This window comes from Molossus molossus, unplaced genomic scaffold (genome assembly GCF_014108415.1).
Source record: "Molossus molossus isolate mMolMol1 unplaced genomic scaffold, mMolMol1.p scaffold_m16_p_6, whole genome shotgun sequence".
Taxonomy (NCBI): domain Eukaryota; kingdom Metazoa; phylum Chordata; class Mammalia; order Chiroptera; family Molossidae; genus Molossus; species Molossus molossus.
The window spans coordinates 23041814-23065373 of NW_023425399.1; the positions used below are offsets into that span (position 1 = coordinate 23041814).

The window sequence follows — 23560 nt, forward strand, 5'->3', positions numbered from 1 at the left end:
ATAGCATGTTATTAAACAATGAATGGGTTACTGAGGAGATCAAGGAAGAAATTAAAAACTTCCTGGAGACCAATGAAAATGAACACACAACAACACAAAATCTATGGGATGCAGCGAAAGCAGTTCTGAGAGGGAAGTTCATAGCACTACAAGCCTACCTCAAGAAACAAGAAAAATTTCTAATAGTCTATCTAACCTCACAACTTAAAGAACTACAAAGCAAACAAAAAGAAAACCCCAGAGCAAGTAAAAGGAAGGAAATAGTAAAGATCAGAGCAGAAATAAATGACATAGAGACCAAAAAAATAATTCAAAGGATCAATGAAACAAAGAGCTTGTTTTTCGAAAAGATAAACAAGATCGATGGACCCTTAGCTAGATTCACCAAGAAACAAAGAGAGAGAACACAAATACACAAAATTAGAAATGAAAAGAAGTAACAACTGACACCACAGAAATACAAAAGATCGTTAACAGCTACTATGAATGATTATATGGCAACAAATTAGACAATCTAAGTGAAATGGACAAATTTCTAGAAACACATAGTCTCTCAAAACTGGACTGGGAAGAGATAGAAAACTTGAACAGATCAATAACAACTAAGGAAATTGAAGAGGTAATCAAGACTCTCGCGGCAAACAAAAGCCCAGGCCCGGATGGCTTCACGGGGGAGTTTTACCGAACATTCAAAAAAGAACTAACACCCATTCTCCTCAAACTATTTCAAAAAATTCAAGAAGAAGAAAGACTTCCAAACTCATTTTATGAGGGCAGCATAATTCTAGTTCCAAAACCAGAAAAGACACTACAAAGAAAGAAAACTACAGACCAATATCCCTGATGAACATAGACACCAAAATCCCGAACAAAATACTAGCAAATCGGATCCAGCAATACATCAAAAAAAATTATTCACCACAACCAAGTGGGATTCATCCCAGGGATGCAAGGATGGTACAATATTCGCAAATCAATAAATGTGGTGCACCACATAAATAAAATGAAGAATAAAAACTACACGATCATATCAATAGATGCTGAAAAAGCCTTCAACAAAATCCAGCATCCATTGCTGATAAAAAAAAAAAAAAACGCTCAGCAATAATAAAGGCCATATATGAAAGACTTACAGCCAACATCATACTCAATGAGCAGAAATTAAAAGCATTTTCCTTAAGAACAGGAAGAAGACAGGGATGCCCACTTTCACCACTCTTATTTAACATAGTACTGGAAGTCTTAGCTACAGCAATTGGACAGGAAGATAAAAAAAGGGGATCCAAATTGGAAAGGAGGAAGTGAAACTGTCATTATTTGCAGATGACATGATATTATACGTAGAAAATCCCAAAGACTCCATCAAAAATCTACTAGACTTAATAAATGAATCTGGTAAAGTAGGATACAAAATTAACATCAAGAAATTGACGGCAGCCCTGGCCGGTTTGGCTCAGCGGTTAGAGCGTTGGTCTGCGGTCCGGAGAGACCCGGGTTCGGTTCCCGCTAAGGGCGTGTGCCTCAGTTGCAGTTTGTCCCTGGCCCTGGTTGGGTTGTGCGGGTGGCAGCCACTTGATGTGTCTCTTTCACGTCGATGTTTCTCTCTCTCTCTCTCTCTCCCTCTCTCTCCCTCCCACTCTATCTGAACAAAAAATGGAAAAATGTCCTCGGGTGAGAATTAAAAAAAAAAAAAAAAAAAAAAGATAAAAAAAAAAAAAAAAAAAAAGAAATTGACGGCATTCTTGTACACCAATGATGAACTCACAGAAAGAGAAACTGAAAAAACAATCCCATTTACCATTGTGGCAAAAAAGTTAAGATACCTAGAAATAAACTTAGCCAAAGAAGTAAAGGACCTATTTGCATAAAACTATAGGACATTGACAAAAGAAATAGAGGAAGATATAAAAAAGTGGAAGCACATACCTTGTTCATGGATTGGAAGAATTAACATAATTAAAATGTCCATATTACCCAAAGCAATCTATAGATTCAATGCAATCCCCATCAAAATACCAATGATATATTTCATAGAACTAGGACAAATACTTCAAAAGTTCATATGGAACCAAAAAAGACCCCGAATAGCCACAGCAATATTGAAAAAGAAGGACAAAGTAGGTGGGATCACAATACCAGATATCAGGTTACAGTACAAAGCTACTGTAATCAAAACAGCCTGGTACTGGCACAAGAACAGGCATATAGACCAGTGGAACAGAACAGAGAACCCAGAAATGGACCCAAGACATTACACTCAATATTTGACAAAGGAGGCAAGAGCATACAATGGAGTAAAGAGAGCCTCTTTAATAAATGGTGTTGGGAAAATTGGACAGCTACATGCAAAAAAAAAATGAAACTAGACCATCAACTTACACCACACACAAAAATAAACTCAAAATGGATAAAAGACTTAAATGTGACCCGTGAATCCATAAAAATTCTAGAAGAAAATGTAGGCAACAAAATTTCAGACATCATACGCAGCAGAATTTTCACTGATACATCACCTAAGGCAACAGAAACAAAGGAAAAGATGAACACATGGGACTACATCAAACTCAAAAGCTTCTGCACAGCAAAAGAAACAACCATCAAAATGGAAAGGCAAACCACTGTATGGGAGAACATAATTGCCAATGATACATCAGATAAGGAGTTAATTTCCAAAATATATAGAATACTCATAGAACTCAACAAAAAGAAGACAAAGAACCCAATAAAAAATGGGCAGATGAGCTGAATAGACATCTCTCCAAATAGGACATACAAATGGCCAAGAGACATATGAAGAAATGCTCAACATCACTAATCATCAGAGAGATGCAAATTAAAACAACAATGAGGTATCACCTCACACCTGTCAGAATGGCCGCCATCAACAAATCATCAAACAAGTGTTGGCGAGGATGTGGAGAAAAGGGAACTCTAGGACACTGCTGGTGGGAATGCAGACTGGTGCAGCCACTATGGAAAACGATATGGTGTTACCTCAAAAAATTAAAAATTGAACTTCCATTTGACCCAGTTATCCCACTTTAGGAATATACCCTAAGAAGCCTGAAACACCAATCAGAAAGATATGTGTACCCCCATGTTCATAGCAGCACTATTTACAATAGCTAAGATCTGGAAACAGCCCAAGTGTCCATCAGTAGACGAATGGATAAAAAAGTTATGGTCCATATACACAGTGGAGTACTATGCAGCTATAAGAAAAAAGATCTCGTATCCTTTTTTTTTTTTTATTTCGAGGACATTTTTCCATTTTTTGTTCAGATAGGGAGGGAGGGAGGGGGAGAGAGAGAGAGAGAGAGAGAGAGAGAGGAACATCGACGTGAGAGAGACACATTAAGTGGTCACCACCCACACAACCCAACCAGGGCCAGGGACAAACTGCAACAGAGGTACATGCCCCCAGCGGGAACCGAACCCGGGTCTCCCTGGACCGCAGGCCGACACTCCAACCACAGAGCCAAACCAGCCAGAGCAGATCTCTTATCCTTTGAGATGACATGGAGGGACCTGGAAAGTATTATCCGAAGCAAAACAAGCCAAGCAGAAAAAGACAAATACCACATGATATCAGTTATTTGTGGAATATAATGAACATAACAGTCTGAGGAATAGGGTAGACCCAGAGACGTGGAAGTAGGGTACAGACTGACAACCCTCAGAAGAGGGTGTGGTGGGGGGAGGGAAGAGATAAACCACAGAACTTATATGCATTTATGCATAACCAATGGACATGTACAACAAAGCCAGGGATGTGGTGGGGAGGGGTGGGGAGGAGGGGGTCAATGGGGTAAAAAAGGAGAAACACCTGTAACACAAATAAAATTTAAAAAATAAAAAATAAATAAAAATAGTCCTGGCTGATTTGGCTCAGTGGTTAGAGCGTCAGCCTGTGGTCCAGAGAGACCCAGGTTCAGTTTCCTCTAAGGGCCCATACCTCGGTTGCAGTTTGTCCCCAGCCCTGGTTGGGTCATGCCGGAGGCAGCCACTCAATGTGTCCCTTTCACGTCGATGTTTCTCTCTCTCTCTTCCTCTCTTTCCCTCCCATTCTATCTGAACAAAAAATGGAAAGATGTCCTCAAATGAGGATTAAGAAAATAAATAAATAAATAAATAAAAATAAAAATAAATTGGCCCTGACCAGTTTGGCTCAGTGGTTGGAGCATCAGCCTGCAGACCAGAGAGTCCCAGGTTCAGTTCCCGCTAGGGGCACGTACCAAAAAAATTTTATTTAAATTGTACTACTCTTGCAAACACAATCCGTGCTGTGGTTTAAGACTGTTGATTTAAGTATACCTGAACTTTTTTCCCAGCATTCTCTTCAGTGTATGATTGGTGTTTAGGTTTGGTTACCACAAAACCTGCATGAGAAAGCAGCAGTCAGCAAGGTCTGCTGCCTGTTGTTAGTTAGTCTGTGAGGAATAGGGTAGAGTGGCCTGCCAATTCATTTTGTATTTGTTTTTCAGTTCAACATATCATGTTCTAATTCCTAACCACTGGTCTTGCTAACCAACAGTGACTCAGGCCTACACCACTGAACATCTTTTTGTATGCTTGTCATCTGTATATCTTCTTTTGTGAGATGTCTGTTGAGGTCTTTTGCCCATTTTTTAGTTGGGTTGTTTTCTTATTGTTGAGTTTTAAGAGTCCTTTGTATATTTTGGATATACAATCCTTTATCAGATAAGTTGTTTTGCAAATACGTCCTCCCGTATCCGAACTTGTCTTTTCATTTCTGTCTTTCTCAGAGCAGAGTTTTTAATTTTAATGGAGTCCAATTTGTCAGTTTTTTTCTTCATGGATCATACTTTTGGTGTTGTATCTATCCCCTTGTTTGCACCTGTCTTTCCTGTGACCAGAGGGATGAATCAGAGTGTAGGGCAGTGTAAACTGGTAGAGTAGGAGGGCATGAGTTGATTTCTTGATCTTGTCCACATAGTGATAGGCTCCAACTCTTGAGATGATGTCTCAGTGAGCACTTTCTATAATAATGCTATGTAACAAAACAACCCTAAAACTCAAAGGCTTATAATATTAAGCATGTACTCCTCTCTCACATGTCCACAGGTCAGCTGGGGTTCAGTTGATTGAGGCTGGAATCAGCTGAGTTTAACTCCAGGCTGTAGGTTGGTTCTGGATCTGCACAACATGTCATTCATCTTTCTTGGACCTTGTTCTTTTCAGGGCAGAAGGCTGGAGGGCAAGCAAGCCCCACAAGCACATTTTAAGCTTCTGCTTACATTATATATATTTAATAAATATTTATTTATTTTAATCCTCACCCAAGGATATTTTTTCCATTGATTTTTAGATAGAGTGGGAGGGAAGAAGAGAGAGAGTGAGAGAGAGAGACATTGATGTGAGAGAGACATTGATGTGAGAGAGACATTGATGTGAGAGAGACACATCAATTAGTTGCCTCCTGCACAACCCCGACCAGGGCCAGGATCAAACCTGCAACCAAGGTACGTGCCCTTGACTGGGAATTGAACCCTAGACTCTTTGGTCAGCAGGCTGACACTCTAACCACTGAGCAAAACCTGCCAGGGCTACATCACATCTTTTAATATCCCATTGGCTAAAGCAAGTCTCATGTTCAAGCTCAACATCAGTGGGGCAGAGAAGTGTATTCCGGTAGAACAGCAATTCAATGTACCACTGTTCTTATACCCAGTTTCTAAGGTTAAGACTCTGTGCTACTCAGGGGTACAGAATCAATTCAGTATAGGGTTCCATGGGACCCTGGTGGGTGCTGTGATATAGATCCTTCAAAGAATGCAGTAATATATAAAGGTGTCATTTGTTCCCATCCCACTGTCACCTCTTCTCATTGCTCCCCTTATAACGAAAGCTAACTTCCAGGGACTTTCAACTGTGACAACATGCCTCCTTGTCTTCTCTGCTTCCTTCTCAAGTCTCCCTCCCCTCCACTGAGAGTTTCCCACGTAGAGAACCAGGTACCTCTCAACAGCCACATCTCCAGACTCCAGGATTCCTTCAGTGGTAGATACCATCTTAACCACCACAATGGCTGCTTGGCCATGGGAAATGCCCCCAGTGCTGGTGGAGATCCACCAGCTCATGTAGCAATGTGACTTAGCAGGAGAGTCAGGATCCCAGAACATGAAAAGTCATTTTTTTTTTCTTTTTAATCTTTATTGTTGAATGTATTACAGATGTTCCTCATTTTTCCCCCACTGACCCCTCCACCCCACTACCACCCCCTCCCGCCTTTTCCCACACTGTTGTCTGTCTCAATTGGTTATGCATATAAGTTCTTTGGTTTATTTCTTCCCACCCCCTCAACCCCTTTCCCTTTGAGGTTTGTCAGTCTAGCAACCAATTTGTTCTTAATCCCTTCACCTTTTTCACCCATTCCCCCAACCTTCCTCCCATCTGGCAACCAACAAAATGTTCTCTGTATCTATGAGGATGTTTCTGTTCTGCCTGTTCATTTTGTTTGTAGATTCCATTGCCGATAGATATGTATTCATTGCCATTTTATTTGTTCATATATTTTATCTTTTCCTTCAAAAAAAAAAACACCCTTCAACATTTCATATAATAACGGTTTGGTGGTGATGAACTCCTTTAACTTTTTCTTGTATGGGAAACTCTTTATATGGCCATCGATTCTAAATGACAGCTTTGCAGGATAGAGTAATCTTGGTTGTAGGTTCTTGCTTTTCATCACTCTGAATATTTCTTGCCACTCCCTCTGGCCTGCAAAGTTTCTTTTGAAAAATCAGCTGACAGTCTTATGGGAACTCCCTTGTAGGTAACTAACTGCTTTTCTCTTGCTGCTTTTAAGATTCTCTCTTCGTCTTGAACCTTTTGCATTTTGATGATGATGTGTCTTGGTGTGGGCCTCTTGGGGTTCATGTTGTTTGGGACTCTCTGTGCTTCCTGGACTTGTATGTCTGTTTCCTTCAGCAAGTTAGGGAAGTTTTCTGCCATTATTGTTTCCAATAGGTTTTCTATTTCTTGTTCTCTCTCTTCTCCTTCTGGCACCAGCAAGATGCGAATGTTGGCACGCTTGAAGTTGTCCCAGAGGCTCCTTACACTATCCTCATTTTTTTGGATTCTTTTTCTTTTTCTGATTGGGTGTTTTTAGCTTCCTTGTATTCCAAATGAATGGTTTGCTTCTTGGCTTTACCTACTCTACTATTGAATCTGTGTAAATTACTCTTTATTTCAGTTAGTACCTCCTTCATTTCTGACTGGTCCTTTTTAATGCTCTTGAGGCCCTCACTAAGTTCATTGAGCATCCTTATAAGTAGTATTTTGAACTCAGCATCTGTTAGGTTGCTTATCTCCATTTCGCTTAGTTCTTTTCCTGGAGTTTTGTTCTGTTCTTTCATTTGGGACCTGTTTGTCTCCTCATTTTGGCTGCCCCCCTGTGTTTGTTTCTGTGTATTACTTAACAAGAGGTATGGGGCTATCTGATACCAGATACTGCTTGTTTGAAAGAATTTAGGAAAACCTGAAGCAGGATCCAAGACAGGCCAATCCTATGGTTAAGCAACTGGCAACAGGTTGGGTGGGCCTGACAGTTGGGTGGGGCGGGGCCTCAGGGAATTACTAGGGCAGGGCAACCAGTGTGAGCCAGGTTGCTGGAGTCCCAGATATGGCGGCTGTCTGCCGCCCCAGGGAAGGGCTCACCAAAGGAACAAAGGCCTCTGACAGCACGTCTGTCCCGGAGAAAGCCCCCTGTCCAGCCCTCGCTCCAATGCCAAACAGCTCAGTTCTTCCCTGTATGTCTCTGGCGCCCCTCCAGCTGCCTCCCCTCCAAGCTTAGAGGGAGTGAGTCCGATAAGTTCGTGTGCGGGCCCTTTAAGAGGAGCTGCCTGGGGCTCCAGCTGCATCAGCTTCCCTGAGCCTCAGTTCCTGCTGGTTTTTCCAGCCAGAGGTTATGGGGACTTCTCTTCCTGGCACTGCAACCCTGAGTGGGGCGCCTGGTGTGGGATGGGGACCCCTCAGTCCTCAGGGAGGACCTTCCCAGCCGAGGTATCCTCCTGATTTTTATCCACCACATGTCGGTGTGGGACCAGCCCGTCGCTTCCGCCCCTCCTACCAGTCTCGATGTGGCTGCTTCTTTAATTCTGTAGTTGTAGGACTTCCATTCAGTTTGATTTCAGGTGGTTTTGAATGATGGTTGTTCTCTAGTTTAGTTGTAACTTTGATGTGGTTGTGGGAGGATGCGATACCGCGTTTACCTACGCTGCCATCTTGACCGGAAGTCGAAAAGTCATTTCTGTCATCCTGGCAGACCCAGCTCCTTGGAGACAGAAACCCACCCAGAGTCCCTGCAGCACCAGCATGATAAGCAGCATAATGCCCCCTTCCCACCACCAAAGAAAGGTCTGTATCCTAATCCCCAGAACTTGTGGAGATATTACCTTACATGGCAAAAGGGACTTTACAGTTGTGATAAGGATCTTAAAATGGAAGATTAGTCTGGATTATTCAAGTGGGCCCAATGTAATTACAGGGGCCCTTTATAAGTGAAAGAGGGAGGCGGGAGACTCAGAGATGTGATGACTGAAGCAGAGTTTGGAATGATGAATGGAAAGGAACCATGTGGTAGTCTCTGGAAGCTGGAACAGGCAAGGAAGTGATTCTCCCCAAGTGCCTGCAAAAGGCACGTAACCCTGCCCACCCATTTCAGACTCCTGATCTTTGGAACTGTGAAATAATAAATTTGTATTGTTTTAAGCCACCAAGTTTGTGGTAATTTGTTGCAGCAGCAACAGAAAACTAACAGTCAGCAACTATTTAGGGCAGTTTGAACGTCAAACTCCACTTCTCTTTGCCCTGCTAGTCCCAGGGCGGTGCCTTCCCCATTTCTGACTTGTCCAGCAAAAAGGCAAATAGATATTCAGGAACTGGAAGAAAAGCTGACCTGTCAGTAAAACCTTAGCATTTGTATCTTTTATTTAAATATGTATTTCATTATTTTTAAAAAGTTTCCCATTCAAATCACAGCTGTAGCTGGAATCCAAATGTCCCAGGCAATAAAAATATCAATGTGGGGTCTCCTGATAATGGCAGATTATCGTTTGCTAGAGTCAAAAAGAGATTGTCCAGTCCAACCCACCTACTTGACAGATGAGGAGCTGTCGCTGTACGAGGGTAGGTGTCTGGGAGTGGGAAGGGTGAGTGGGCATCTGGCAGATGGTGCTGGAGACATCTCACGGGCATTGTCTCAGTGCCTGGCCCTGCCTTGGTCCCACCCATCATGGCTGCTGTTGGTATTGGCTCTCGGTGGCCGTATAGAAGTCATCCAGCACACTCTGGATATATTCGAAGGTGGGCCGCTCCTCAGGGCGGTTCTTCCAGCAGCGAGTCATGATGTTATAGAGCTCCTCGGGGCAGTGCTCTGGCCGGGGCATCCTGTATCCGCGCTCCAGTGCCCGGATCACCTCAGGGTTTGACATCCCTGAGAAGGAGCCATGGAATTAAAAAGGGAGGGATTGAGGATAGGAGTCCAGGGCTGGCAGACATAGTTGCCTCCCCAATAGCCATCACTCCCCACCTCCTGTGGGAGCTGAGCCTCTCTGACTGTGAAATACAGAGACCCCTGAGCAAGGACAGGGGCATGGCACTCAGTTTTGGCTGGTGAGAGCCAAGGGGGAGTCTCCAGGGAGACTTCCAGGAAAGGTTTCCCTCCCTGATAACAAGAGACTTTGGAAGACACACACTTCCTCCTTCCTTTGGACACTGAGACAATGTGGTCCTTGGAGCTGCAGCGGCCATCTGACCACATGAGGAAGACAATTCCACAAACTAACCCAGAGTTCTGAGAGCTGCTGAGTGGTTGAACTAACCAGTTACCAATGCCAGACTCATTATGGGGAATAATAACTTGCTTATTGTTTCCACCACTCCTTAGTCTGTTATTTTGTTACTTGCAGCCTAATGCATCCTAATGGATACAGGGTTTCATAACCCATTACCTGGTTTTTCCTGGCTTACCCTCAAGACAAAACAGGTGGCCAGACTCGATATTACCCTATGTATGAATGGGACCATTTCCTTATTTAATTAAATGTGTTAGTTATCCTTAAGAACAACCATTTAATTGTCTGTGGTCCCTAATTTATATTATCAGTCTTGAACTCCAAAATTATATATCCAAGGGCTTCCTTGAACATCTTTACTTGGATGTCTTCTAGTCACCTCAAATTTAACAGGAGTAAAACAGAATATTTGAATTTCTACCCACAGACCATCACTTACCCAGTTGCTCAATTAAAACCAGAAGAATCAGCCTTGATTCTTCTCCCTCCCTCACCTTCCACATCAGCTGGTCACATCCTTTTTTCTTTTGAAATGTAGCATCAACCCCTCAACTTCTATCTCAGATGCCATCACCACCTCTGCCTATGCCACTGCTGCTGCTGCCACCATGTCCCCAGCCCCAAATCCACTCTCCATGCTGAACCAAAGCATCACTTAAATAGGGAAATGAGATGATGCCACTTTCCAGCCACAAACCCTCCACTGGCTTCTGCAGACTTAGACTAACATCCACTCACTCTCCACCATGACCATACTCTGCCAACCTCATCATCTACCATCTGCTCTCATTCCTTGTCTCCAGCTGCCTGGCTTCTTTGCTATTCTTCAGGCACACCTCAGGCCCTAAAAACCAGCAGTGCCTTCTGCCTGAAATGCTTTCCCTAGATCCTCACTCAGCTGTTTTTCAGCTCAAATATGACCTGCTCTGACAGGTGCTCCCTGTCCACAGGAGCCCCAGGTTACTCCTCTCAAACACCTCTGCTTCATTTTCTTCTCAGCAGTGATCAGTGATCTCCAGCTGGGAGTGTATGTCTGTTCAGTGTGTGCTCCTCTGGCTAGACTGGGAGCTCCTTCCAAGTGGGGACCTCGTCTCTTACGTCATCTTCAGTGCCTAACACACGGTAGGAATGTGAGAAATACCGTTGAATGAGCAGTGTCTACATCTTTTTTCCTAATCTACACAGTCACTTCTACAAGGTAAATATCATTACCTGTATTTTTACAGGTGAAGACACTGGGGTAGAAGTGAAGCATATTTCTCAAAGTATAATAGTTGATGGGGACAGGATTCAAATTCAGGACAGTTTATAAAACAAATTAGGGACTCTTTATATCTCTCTTTTCCCCTCTTCCCAGTTTTCCTGCTAGAGCTACCCCAGGAGACATCCCAACCAAAAAGGAACAAAGAACAACATTATTTACTGTGTCCTAGGCATATCTTTGTATACCCATGTGTTCTACTCAGTGTAGGTTGCTAGCCACAGGCATGTGGATGAACTCACCCACTCCACAAATAATTACTAAGCACCCACTGTGTGGTGAGCACAGTGGTAGGCAGTGCAGATACACCAGTGAGGAACATGGACATGATTTCTGGCCTCACGGAGCTCAGTCTGATGGGGAAACTACTAAACAGATATAGAGTTACCAATTGGGGTGAACACTATGAAGGAAATAGTGTAGGATGTTTGAACAAGAAGCATGGTACTTTGGATGACCAGACAGTGAGATGCTTCTTAAAGCGAAGCTGGAGAAGTAGGCAGGGGCTGGATCATGCCAGACCTGCGGGCATATTTAGAAGTTTGGGATTTTGTACTAATTGTGATGGGAGACCATGAGAGTTAGAGGTGGAGAAGGGACAAGATCTGAGTCACAATTTTAGAAAAATTGCTCTGGTTGAAAGTAGAGAACGGCTTATCAGAGAGAAGGGAGAAAGCAGGGTGCTGGTGAGAGGTGGTGTTGGCCTGGATGTGGGTGGAGGCTGTGGAGTTATAAGGGGAAGACTTGGAATGTGTTTTGGAGTCAAATACCAAAACCTGTGACTGCTTGCATGTAGTAAGGGGTGAGAAAAAAGGAAGGGTGGAGGAAGTCCCCAAATTTCAGGCTTAAGAAACTGGGTGGATAGTGGTGCCTTTAACTGAGATGGGGCGGGTGAGGGGAGTTTGGGGGTGAGGATCAAGAGGTCAGTCTGAATGTACATTGACAAGAGAAGAAAGCCTGGCTGGGCCCTGGAAGCAGCCCCAAGCTGATGCCCGCTTTGCTACCTGGGTATGGAATCCGGCCGTAGGTGACGATCTCCATCAGCAGGATACCAAAGGACCAGACATCTGACTTGATGGTGAAGGAGCCAAAGTTGATGGCTTCAGGAGCTGTCCACTTGATGGGGAACTTGGCCCCTGTGGAGTTGGAAACAGTGGAGTCAGAGAGAGTCTGCAGAACAGTCATGGCTGGGTCTCTGCTAGGGTGACGGAACAGGACAGCACAGCTGCCCACATCTGCCCCTGCAATTTTCCTAAATCTGGCCTTTGGAATCAAGGAACATTCATGCTGAGGACAGATGGCTAAGGTGGGGAGGAATGGGCAGAGGGGTCTGGGGTATGATGGGGGTGCTCACTCCCCAAGACCACCTTGTTAATTCAGCTGTTACCCTGGTGACCTACAACTCCTGAAGAGTGGAATCCTGGAGGTCACAGAATCTTTGGGGACAGCAGGACTTCAGGGGCCTCGAGTCCAGGTTGCAGCTAATGTCTCAGTGCCCTCTTGCCAGGCAATGGGAGAAGGGAAGATTTCGGCCTTGCCCTTTGAGGTTTCCACCAGTCACTGGGTGTCGTCCCCTCTACTCATCCTCTCCTCCCACCTGGTCTGGGATGGGTTTACTGATTTCCATCTTATTTCCATTGTGGTTGGCGGACGTGGCGTATGATACATGACCTTTGGTTTTGATGAGACCTGCATTATGGCTGAGTACATGGCCAAGTTTTGAAAATGCTCTCTGTGGTTTTTTTCTCCATTACGTTCCTCCTTAAGACTGAAAGAATTTTCTTTATTTCTGCTTATCCTCTCCTGGTTTAGAAATTATACATTCTACTCTATTCTTTTAGTGGTTGCCCTTAGTTTAGACTTTTTTTTGTGTGTGTGTCATAACAAACATGAAATAAAGTGCAGAAATCCTTCATATATAACTCAATGCAGTATTATACATGTATAGACCTGTAATCACCACTCAGATCAAGACAAAATACTTGCAGCACCTCAAACGGCTTCCTCCTGTCTCCTCCTAGTAAGTACCACCCCATCCCAGGTGAGCACTGTTTTGACATCTATTGCTATATATGAGTTTTGCCTGTTTTCTCTTTAAAAGTTTTATTGCAGTATATATATATACACAGGTCATACAATTTACCCATTTAAAGTATGCAATTCAGCCCTGGCCAGTTTGGCTCAGCAGTTAGAACGTTGGTCCACAGACTGCAGAGTCGCAGGTTCAATTCCCGGTCAAGGGCACATACCTGAGTTGCCAGTTCAATCCCCAGCTCCAGTTGGGATTGTGTGGGAGGCAGCCAATTGATGTCTCTCTCACATTGATGTTTCTCTCTCTCTCTCTTTCTCCCTCCCACCTTTCCTCCCAGTCTCTCTTAAAAAAAAAAAAAAAATCAATGGAAAAATACCCTCCAATGAGGATTAACAGAAAACAATTAAAGTGTGCAATTCAATGATATTTATTATGTTCACAAAGTTGTGAATTTTAGAATATTTTTATCACATTTCCCTCCACCTCTAAAATACCCCATAGCAGTCACTCCCCATTTTTTTCCAACTTCCCACCCCAGTCCTAAGCAATCATTAATCTACTTTCTTTATAGATTTGTTTGTTCTGGATATTTCATATAAATGGAATCATATAATACGTGGCCTTTGTATCTGCCTTCTTTCACGAACATGATGCTTTGAAACTTTATCCATGTTGCCTGGCTGGTGTGGCTCAGTGGTTGAGCGTCGACCTGTGCACCAATTGGTCCCTGGTTCAATTCTTGGTCAGGGCACATGCCTAGGTTGTGAGCCCAATCCCCAGCGGGGGGCATGCAGGAGGCAACCAATTGATGTTCTCTCTCACTGATATTTCTATCTCTCTCTCCCGCTCCCTTCTTCTCTAAAAATCAACTTAAAATATTTTTTAAAAAAGAAAGTTTATCCATGTATCAGCACCTCATTACTTTATAAATGCTATTCCATTGCATGGATAGACCACATTTTGTTTAACTGATTATCAGTTGAGGGACATTTGGTTTGCTTTCACTTTTTGGCTGTTAGGAATAATGATGCTATGAACTTTCATACACAAGTTTGCTTGTTTCTGAATTTTATATAAATGGAATCATCCAACATCTACTGTTTTTTGTCTGATTTCTTTCATTTTGCTATGATGTCTGTGAGAGTCAACCACGTTCTTGCATGTAGCATTGGTTTGTAATTTTTCATTGCTGCATACATTATATTGTGTGAATATACCACAATTTACATATCCATTCTCCTATTTGTGGACATTTGGATTCTTCTCGATTTTTGTCTATTACATATAAAGTTGCTCTTACACTTAATTTCAACATGCACACACCTAACTCAATCTAAAATCAGAATCTCTGGGTGACTGCAGGCCAGGACACTATATCCAGATGGACTCTCTCAAGTGTAATAACACAGCCAATACTGGGGCGGACCTCTGCATTTTACCAATCACTTTGACTGGCTCAACTCTCAACACTCACCACCCATCCAAGTGGGCCCCCTGGCAGCATCCCCTACCTTCCCGAGCCGTGTACTCGTTGTCCTCAATGATCCTCGCCAGGCCAAAGTCAGCAATCTTACACACCAGGGACGCAGAGACCAGGATGTTGGCGGCTCGGAGGTCTCGGTGAATGTAGTTCCTCTGCTCGATGAAGGCCATGCCTTCTGCAATCTCCACCCAAAACAGAGACACCCTCATCCTCAGATAAGGCCCAGCCCTTGATGGCTCCCTCCCAAAGGCAGAAGAGGAGTGTCCAAGTGTAAGAAAACAGGAAAACATGTGTGCCAGCTCCCCCTTTTTTGTGGGACAGTCCTAAGCTCAGGCTGGCATTTCTCCGTCTACTCATCCAGGTTAGGAGGATCGTCCAGGCCTGGGTCAGTGTGGGGGCTTCTCTAGGGTTCTGAGACTGCCATAGAGCACTTTGAGGAAAAAGCAGTGGCGTTATTCTCCAGAACCTATACACCCACACCAGGATACTCTGAGGAGCTTTCATCTCCAATCCCCTTCTGGGGACAACCTAGGCTCACATCATATTCTGCTGTATCTCTTAAGCCTTATTTATCCCAAAACCTCAGTAGAAAAAATTCATTCACAAATATTTACTGAGTGTCTTGTGGGGGACGGACATGTTACTTGAACAGGTGCTGAGCCAGGCAAAGCTTCTGCAGGTGGTAATAAGTACCATAAAGAAGGGATAAAGCCCTGGCCAGTTTGATTCAGCAGTTAGAGCATCGGCCCATGGACCGAAGGGTTGCAGGTTTGATTCCCAGTCAAGGGCATGTACCTTAGTTGCAGGTTCCATCACTGGCCCCAGTCAGGGCTGTGTGGGAGGCAACCAATTGATGTGTCTCTCTCACATTGATGTTTCTCTCTCTCTTCCCCCTCTTTTCCTTCCACTCAACCTAAAAATTAATAGAAAATATCCTCAGGTGAGGACAAACAAACAAGAATGGATAAAGAGGGGTAAAAGGAGAGGAAGTCTAGAGGGTTGTTTGGATTGAGTGGTCAGGGAAGGCTGCTTTGAGGAGGTGGAATTTAAGCAAATATCTCAGTGATGATAATAAATGTATCAAGAATGTTCCTAGCAGAGAGAACATCATGTGCAAAGGCCTGGAGGTAGGAATGAGCTTGGGTGTTTGTGGAACAGGAGGTTGAGCAGAAGTTGCCACAGGGACAGTGTGGGGAGTTAAGAGGGCAGTGGCTGATTGTAAAGACCCTTGTCCGCTAGGAGAGGAGGTTGGACTGTATTCTGAGTGCAATGGGAAGACAGTAGAAGGCTGTGAGTGGGAATGTGACATTGTCTGATGTACATTTCAATGTCATCACAACTGCCAAGTGAATTCTTATTCACAACCGGGCTCTGGATACCTCTGATGGAAACATGTGGGATTTTTCCTGAGACATTTTTTTCCTTAGAAAGAGGTTTATTATTAACCCTCAGACACCCAGCAAACAGCACTTATAATTTACAAACTGGCCTTCAAGATCCTTGAGGCAGGTGCTCTCACAGTCTGTTTTACAGAGGAAGGACATTTGTCCAGATCATACCACCAAGAAAATTCTGAATGTCAGACTCAAGTCAGCCTGTGGGTGTTCAATCGCAGTACACCATGTTGCCTCTAATTACTGCAGAACCCCAGTGCTTTGGAGGACTGCATCTGGGTGCAACCTGGTGAGATTATATGGAGGGGTAGGGTTTCTTGGTCAGACAGACCAAACCAAAGCACGAGCCAGCTAAGACAGAGGAAAGTGGGGTGCACTTACAGAAAGTGGCCAGAAGGGGGCACCCATGACTATCGAAACTGAGGTCTGAGGCTGCAGACTTTCCAACAAAGACTTAAGACTTGAGACTTTATTTTGTTTGGGGTGGCCCACCAGCGGTTAGATAAGACAGGGTTTTGGAGTGGGGGATGTATAAAGAGTCTTTAGAGACACAGTTAATTACGGCAGACATTGTAGCTTATTCATTTATTATAAGATGATACTTAATAAATAGTATTTTCTCTCTGCTTTTGGGGAGGTACTATTGCTATGAGCCGTATTTCACAAGGAAGAAAGCTGAAGACCAGAGAAATAAGTAACTGGTCCAAGTGAAGACCAGGGTTGGAACTCCAGCAGTCGAGCTCACGGTCTATGCACAATACCCATTTCTCTGCCTGACGTTTTGACCATCTATTTGGCACAGAGCAGGCACTAATGCTGGTAGTTACCATTTTAAGCACCCACTGGCAGACATTCATGTTATTGATTTTCACAGGAGGGCAGTGGGGCAGGTGGGACTAACCCCACGTGAAACAGTAGGGGATAATGCCTAAGTGCCTCTGGAGTTGGACCAGCTCAGCTTGAGCCCCACAGCTCTGTGATCTCAACCAAGCTACTTCAACTTTCTGTGCCTCACCTTTCTTCTCTGTAAAATGGGGACAATAGTAGAACCTGCTTCTGAGGGGTTCTACGAGGATCGGTCTTGTAAGCCTACATCAAGAACTAAGAATGGTGTCTGGCATGTAAATATTCACTTCAATGGTGGCAATTAGTGCTACCTGCTGAGGAACGTGGCATTCTGAGAGCTCAAAGCTACACAGGCAGAGCTGGGATCAAAACCGAAATTCTGTGCAGCTCCTAAGCCCAATACACAGTGTTGCTTCCCAGGGTTTTGTCAACTTAATGAATTAATGGATATGTTTGCTGGGCTCAGGGTTGATCTAAAAATTGGGGGTTGATCAGGTGATGAGATTTCATGACCACCAAATGGGCTGCCATTATGTCAGGCATTGGAACTTGGGTTTCTTTCAAAAATATCAGGGAATCACAGTCACAGCTGGAAGGGCCTGTATGAGTATTCCAGCGCTTTAAACTGAATCCTACTGGTACTTCAGTTTGATGTACTGCCAGAGGGGTTGGGGCAGGAAGTGGGACAAAGAAAGGCCCTACCATTCAATCAGAGTAGCTCTGTTTTGACCTTCTTATATTCAGCTACTGTATATGGTTTCATTGACCAATAGAGTTGATCCAATTCCCAATTTTTCCTCATCTGACAAATGGAGAGACTGAGACCCAGAGTGGATCCAAGGCCATCAGCCAGGTGGCGACAGATCTGGGGTACCCAGCACTGTGCCAGTCTGCTTCTAGGACTGGAGGCAAAGCCCAGGTTGGGCCCTGAGTTCACCTCTGCTCCTGGATGAACAAGGGTCTGGCACCTCATTCCTCCCTTGGTTTGTTTTCCCATCTGTGAAATGAGGAGAGTGGTTTTTGCCCCAGTCGATGACTCTGCTCAGCAAGGTTTCTGCCAGTTTGATGGTTATAATTTAGCAACAGACTAGACTATTGTTTCTCTAGGGACAGGGCCCATTAAATGCGAGGTCTTGATTTCCATATGTCTCAGTCATTTCAGGCTCTGAAATATAAGACCTTTATTTATACCTCTGCTCTTCCCCCACCCCCAGGATTTGCCTACTTATATGAGCTCTGCCTTAGGCATCTACAGAAGGCCCAGCCCTAGGCCCTGGGGCAGGTCTCCCTTAATACCCTTCAGGCTGCAAACCACACTCCCTTCATCTTTACCAGCCCCAGGCACCAGTTGACCAGGCCCAGTTCTTTCCTTTCTCCCCTTTGAGCTTTAGCACAGGCCGTTTCATTTGTCTAGAACCTTTCCTCTTCATCAGACTCACTTGTACTCATTCTTTAGGACTCAACCTAGAGACCACTTCCTTTGGGAAGTCTTCTTGGATTGCTCCTAGACCAGGCTCTATGCTCGTCATTTACTCCCACAGCATTCCTTTCCTACCTATCTCCCCACAAATCGGACAGAACGAAAGGGGATAGAAATAAAAAGCACTCAGACTGAGGGTGAGAGGAGCTGCAGAGAGTGAAGGGAAGATGAGAAAGAAAATAGGGCTTTAAGAAATGTTTCTGTGACCCGTATACATTATTATTTTGCTGGACACTGAATTCTCTTGACACTGAGCCAGGCCTCTTTGGTCATAGCTCTTAAAGTGAGTCAGTTATTTAATATCTGTTTTCCCATCTGGACTATTCACTCTGTGAGGAAAGCAATTCTTTCCATTTTGTTCACTGCCGTATCCCCCCAAATGAACATAGTAACTTAGGCAAGCTACTTAACCTCCCTGGGCCTCAGTTTCCTCATCTGTACTTATCTTCTTCTCTATGCCCCAAGTTCCTATTATATAAACCGGGGTGGCAAACACTATCCTGTGGCCAGACTGTCACGTCGGTGACTCCCAATGGACCATGGCTCCTGGACTCAGACCCTTGGCCAGTCCCCTCCCACACTGACTCTGGGCTGGGGCCTGTGACTTGCTTTAGCTAATGGGACGTTAGTAAGCATGGCGCAGGCAGAAGCTTCAACAGCATTTGCACATTAGGGCTTAGTCTGTTTGTACACTCCCTCTTGGGACCTCATGGCCAAGCCATAAAGACCTCTGGCTGGACTGCTGAGTGATGAGGTGCCACGTGGAGAAAGACTCCAGAGGATGAGACACCATCGTGGACATTCTAGCCCTTGGCAAGCTGCCAGCAGAATGCAGCCATGTGAGTGACTTCAGTTTCAACACGTGGAGTAGAAGAACTACCCAGCCAACTCCAGTCAACCCACAGAATCATGAGAAATACCAAATTGTTGTTTCAGCTCCTAAGCTTTGGGGTTGTTTGTTACATAAGAATAGATAACAAAAATCTCACCCTAGAAGGATGATGTGAGGACTAAATGAGTTAGTACACGTAAGGCACATTTCAAAAGTATACTTTTAGCCCTGGCCAGTTTGGCTCAGAGGTTAGAGCGTCAGCCTGCGGTCCGGAGAGACCCGGGTTCGGTTCCAGCTAAGGGCACGTACCTCGGTTGCAGTTTGTCCCCGGCCCTGGTTGGGTCCTGCAGGAGGCAGCCACTCGATGTGTCCCTTTCACATCGATGTTTCTCTCTCTCTTCCTCCACCTCCCTCTCACTCTATCTGAACAAAAAATAGAAAAATGTCCTCGGGTGAGGAAAAAAAAAAAAGTATATTTTTAGCTTTGGCCAGTGTGGCTCGGTTGGGCGGTGTTCCATGTACCGAAGGGTTGCCGGTTCAATTCCCAGTCAGGGCATATGCCCAGGTTGTGGGCTTAATCCCTGGTAGGGAGCAGCCAATTGATGTTTCTATCTCTCCCTCTCTCTCTAAAGTATATTTTTATTTTTTAATTTATTTAATTTTTCCAGCACCCATTTCTTTTTATTTATTCATTTATTTTTTAAATTTTTATTTTTTTAATTAATTAATTTATTTTTGTTATAGATGTTTCTCTAAAGTATACTTTTATACAGAGCACTCAATAAATGTTAGCCTGTACTGTTGCTATTATTATAGTACGTGGTCAATAAGTATTTGCTGAATAAATCATTGAATTCCTGTCTCCACCCCGTCCCGCACTTCCCCAGTAGCCTCTCACCTGGGCTGAGAAGTCAATGAGTTTTGGCAATGGCTGCTTGCTCCCTTCTTCACTTTTCAGGAAGTCCAGCAGGCTTCCTGTGGGGGAGGGGAAGCCACATTGACGGCTCTTGCCACTTGGGGTAAAATTGTTCATAGCGATGGATTGAAATAAAAATATTTATTTACCACTACTAGTGTTTGAGAGAAATAATCTGAGTGTTTTTCAATGACTATGTGATTGCTAGACTGGTTCTTTGACTGAGACAGCTTTCTGAGCCCAGATAACTTGGGCTATGGTTTGATAAGGCTGCCGTAACTATGTATTTAGAAAATGAAAAAAGTTTTGAGATTTTAAATCACACTAAATGAGGTTGGGTGAGATGTTTCTATTAATAAAATGGTTGTGAAATGGTGGCCTAAAAACGTCCCTGAGAAATTCTGGATCAGGGGTGGGCAGGGTGGAGACAGCCTGGAACAGATGCTTTGTCAATCTCTTTCCCAAGAGCATGGGTCCATGCAGGGAACTTCGCTGAGGGGAAGAGCTGCTGCTGGTCTTTAAGGCTCACAGTAAATCCATGAGCCTCTTCTCCCATCACCCAATGGGGTTCTACCCTACTCCCCTCTCCTGGTAGCTTCCTGTACTCCCCATCCCCTGGTATCCCCTGAACATGATTTCACTCCATTAACCCAGAGGGCTGGGGAGCTGCATATTAAGGTGCCCAATGAGTACTTGTGGAAAGAGCTCCTGGCCAGACTGGGGACATCTTGAGGGCAAGAACCATGTCAGAGTCACCCTGTCTTCAGTGGACTTGTATGAGCTATGGCCTGCATCCCCAGCCCCTAGGACACAGCACCTTTGGCCATGAACTCTGTGATGATGAAGATGGGCTCCTCTGTGACCACTGCATGCAGCTTCACCAGCTTGTCATGCTGCAGAGTTTTCATCAGGTTGGCCTCTGCCAGGAAGGCCTCCACAGACATGCTCCCTGGCTTCATCGTCTTCACAGCCACCTTGGTGTGCTTGTTGTAGGTGGCTGGAGTGGGAGAGAAAGCAGGAAAGGTGGTCAGAACACACTGCTCTTTTCCCACAGCCCAGGAAGGCCCAGCTGCAGACCTGCCTCCTCCACAAAGCTTTCTGTGCCCTTCTCAGCCCTTAGAGAGGGATGGGCTTTTGCTCAGACAGATGTTGGTTGGAAAGCTGGTTTACCACTTCCTAGCTGTGTGCCCTTGGGCAAGTTACTTAACCTCCCTCAACTGTGGTTTCCTCACCTGCAAAGTAGAAATGCTAAGTACTGCCTTTGAAGAGCTGTTGTAGGGATTAAAGAATAACTTCACACTGGAACACTATGCAGCTGTAAGAAAGATCTCTTATCCTTTGAGACGACATGGAGAGACCTGGAGAGTATTATGCTGAGTGAAATAAGCCAATTAGAGAAAGACAAGTATCACATGATCTCACTTATTTGTGGAATGTAATGAACAAAATAAGCTGACGAACAAAATAGACCCAGAGACATAGAAGTAGGGTACAGACTGACAAAACTCAGAAGAGGGAGTGGAGGAGAGTGAAGAGAGAAACCAAAGAACTTATATGCATATATGCATAACCAATGGACATAGGCAACAATGCAGGGGGGGGCAGGGGGAGGGGGGCAGGATCAGGAGGAGGGTGTCAATGGGGGGGAAAGGAGAAACATTTGTAACAAAAACAAATTAATAAAAAAAAACACCTCAAAACATCACTCAGATTATGTCACTCTCTCATACACACACATCACCTTTTCTTAAAATGCTTTAATTTTTACACTGCTCTCAAAATAAATGCCAGTCTCCTCATGGTTTACAAGGCCCTGCATGATCTGGCCTTGCCCACCTTGCCAGCTTCATCATCCACAAAACTCCTTGATTTTGTGCACTAGTCAGCCTGCGTGTCACTCAGCCCCTCAAGCACCCAACCACCTCTCCCAGCACAGGAGCTTTGCACATGATATCCCCTCACCCCACCCCTACTTTGTCTTGTTGATGACCCTATAAATCTCTTAATTGCCTAATCTCTCAATTAAGAGATTTAATCCTCAGCCGAGGATATTTTTCTATTTATCATCAGATAGAGTAGGGGAGAGGGGGAGGGGAAGGGGGAGGGGGAGGGGGAGGGGGAGGGAGGGGAGGGGGAGGGGGAGGGGGAGAGGGAGAGGGAGAGGGAGAGGGAGAAGGAGAGGGAGAAGGAGAGGGAGAGAAGGGAAGAGAGGGAGAGAGAAACATCAATGTGAGACAGACACATTGACTAGTTGCCTCCCGCAGAACCCTGACCAGGCCCAGGGACGAACGGCAACTGAGGTATGTGCTCCTGATCAGAATCGAACCCACAACTCATTGGTCTGTGGGCCAATGCTCTAACCACTGAACCAAACCAGCCAGGGCTGTGTTTCCATTTTTGCCTTGGATGCCAGGAAGCTCTAATTTAAATTTGATTTCTTTCTGTAGTAAGAATCTAAAGCCTTATATAATGTATTTTTGTTTCCTAACTCATTACTCAGATCTGTCTTACCTTCTTCTCCATACTTTCTCTGCCACATTCTCTTATTCAGTGCTGGCATATAGCAGGCTCTCAATAAATACAGTTGAAATATGTGGATTTTAAACTTTTCTTCTAAGTTGTTTGCAACTCTGCAAGTTGTCTTCACTCCCATTTGAAACATGGTGGGTGGAAACATAATCGGGTGCACCAGGCACTGGGCCAGGCATTGCATCGACCACACAATTCTGCAAAGCAGGCATTGCTGTTCTCGTTATTAGGGGCAGGACAGCAGGGGTGGGAGGTGCCTTATTGGTGCCCCACAATGCCTTGGCACGGTGCTAGCACACAGCAGGTGCTCAGAACAGCTTGTTCATCAGTTGCCAACATTGAACTCACCTGGAAATCTCGACGCTGCATTTCCCCACTTTTAATTTTCATCATCCTAAGAGGCCTCTGGTGATCTCAACCCCAAATTGGTAGTCTGTCCAAGCCCCATGTCAGGGAGTGGATTCCTCATCCAGGACTCTTGCTTCCCAGAAGGAAATTTTTGACCCCAACAGGCCTGGCTTCCAAGGTAAATCAGTGTTTTCATGGCAGGACAACTTGGTTTGCTATCAGAGGGACTGCTCCTTTATGATTACTCAGATCTCCCCTTTGCCCTTGGTGGCATTCCCACTTTGTCTCAGGCTATTCCTGGAAGTAATGACCTTCCTCCTCTCTCCTTCCCGCCACCCTCTGGCCCTGGGTCCTTACCCATCCAGACTTCCCCAAACTGCCCGGCTCCAAGCTTTTTCTCCAGCTTGAGGGATTCCCGGGGGATCTCCCAGGCATCTTTCTCCCATGGCTTCTGGGGCTTGGAGGACACACAGGGCACTGTCAGCTTCTGGCAGAGTCCATCGCTCCCTTCTGAAATAGAGTTGCTGGTCAGTGGAGGGCGGCCAGCCCTGAGCCAGCCAGAGGCTCCCCCTCAGATGCCTCCCTGCCTGGGCCAGTGCACCTGGCCAGTGCTGCAGTGAG

At 44.7% G+C, this 23560-nt stretch overlaps 1 protein-coding gene across 2 annotated transcripts in view; it reads right to left on the bottom strand.

Annotated features, from left to right (window-relative positions):
* Positions 1–8172: 8172 nt before the first annotated feature.
* Positions 8173–23560, bottom strand: part of HCK (HCK proto-oncogene, Src family tyrosine kinase) — a 42396-nt gene continuing 27008 nt past the window's right edge. Inside the window, exons 8-13 of one of the 2 annotated variants that reach the window (XM_036244242.1) lie at positions 23297–23449; positions 20880–21059; positions 20045–20121; positions 14623–14776; positions 12084–12215; positions 8173–9457 (exon numbers count right to left, since the gene is read on the bottom strand). In XM_036244242.1, coding sequence (XP_036100135.1) covers positions 9255–9457; positions 12084–12215; positions 14623–14776; positions 20045–20121; positions 20880–21059; positions 23297–23449 — 899 coding nt within the window. In that variant the 3' untranslated portion in view covers positions 8173–9254. The remainder of the gene's footprint in view (positions 9458–12083; positions 12216–14622; positions 14777–20044; positions 20122–20879; positions 21060–23296; positions 23450–23560) is intronic. The other variant, XM_036244243.1, reaches the window with a different exon arrangement.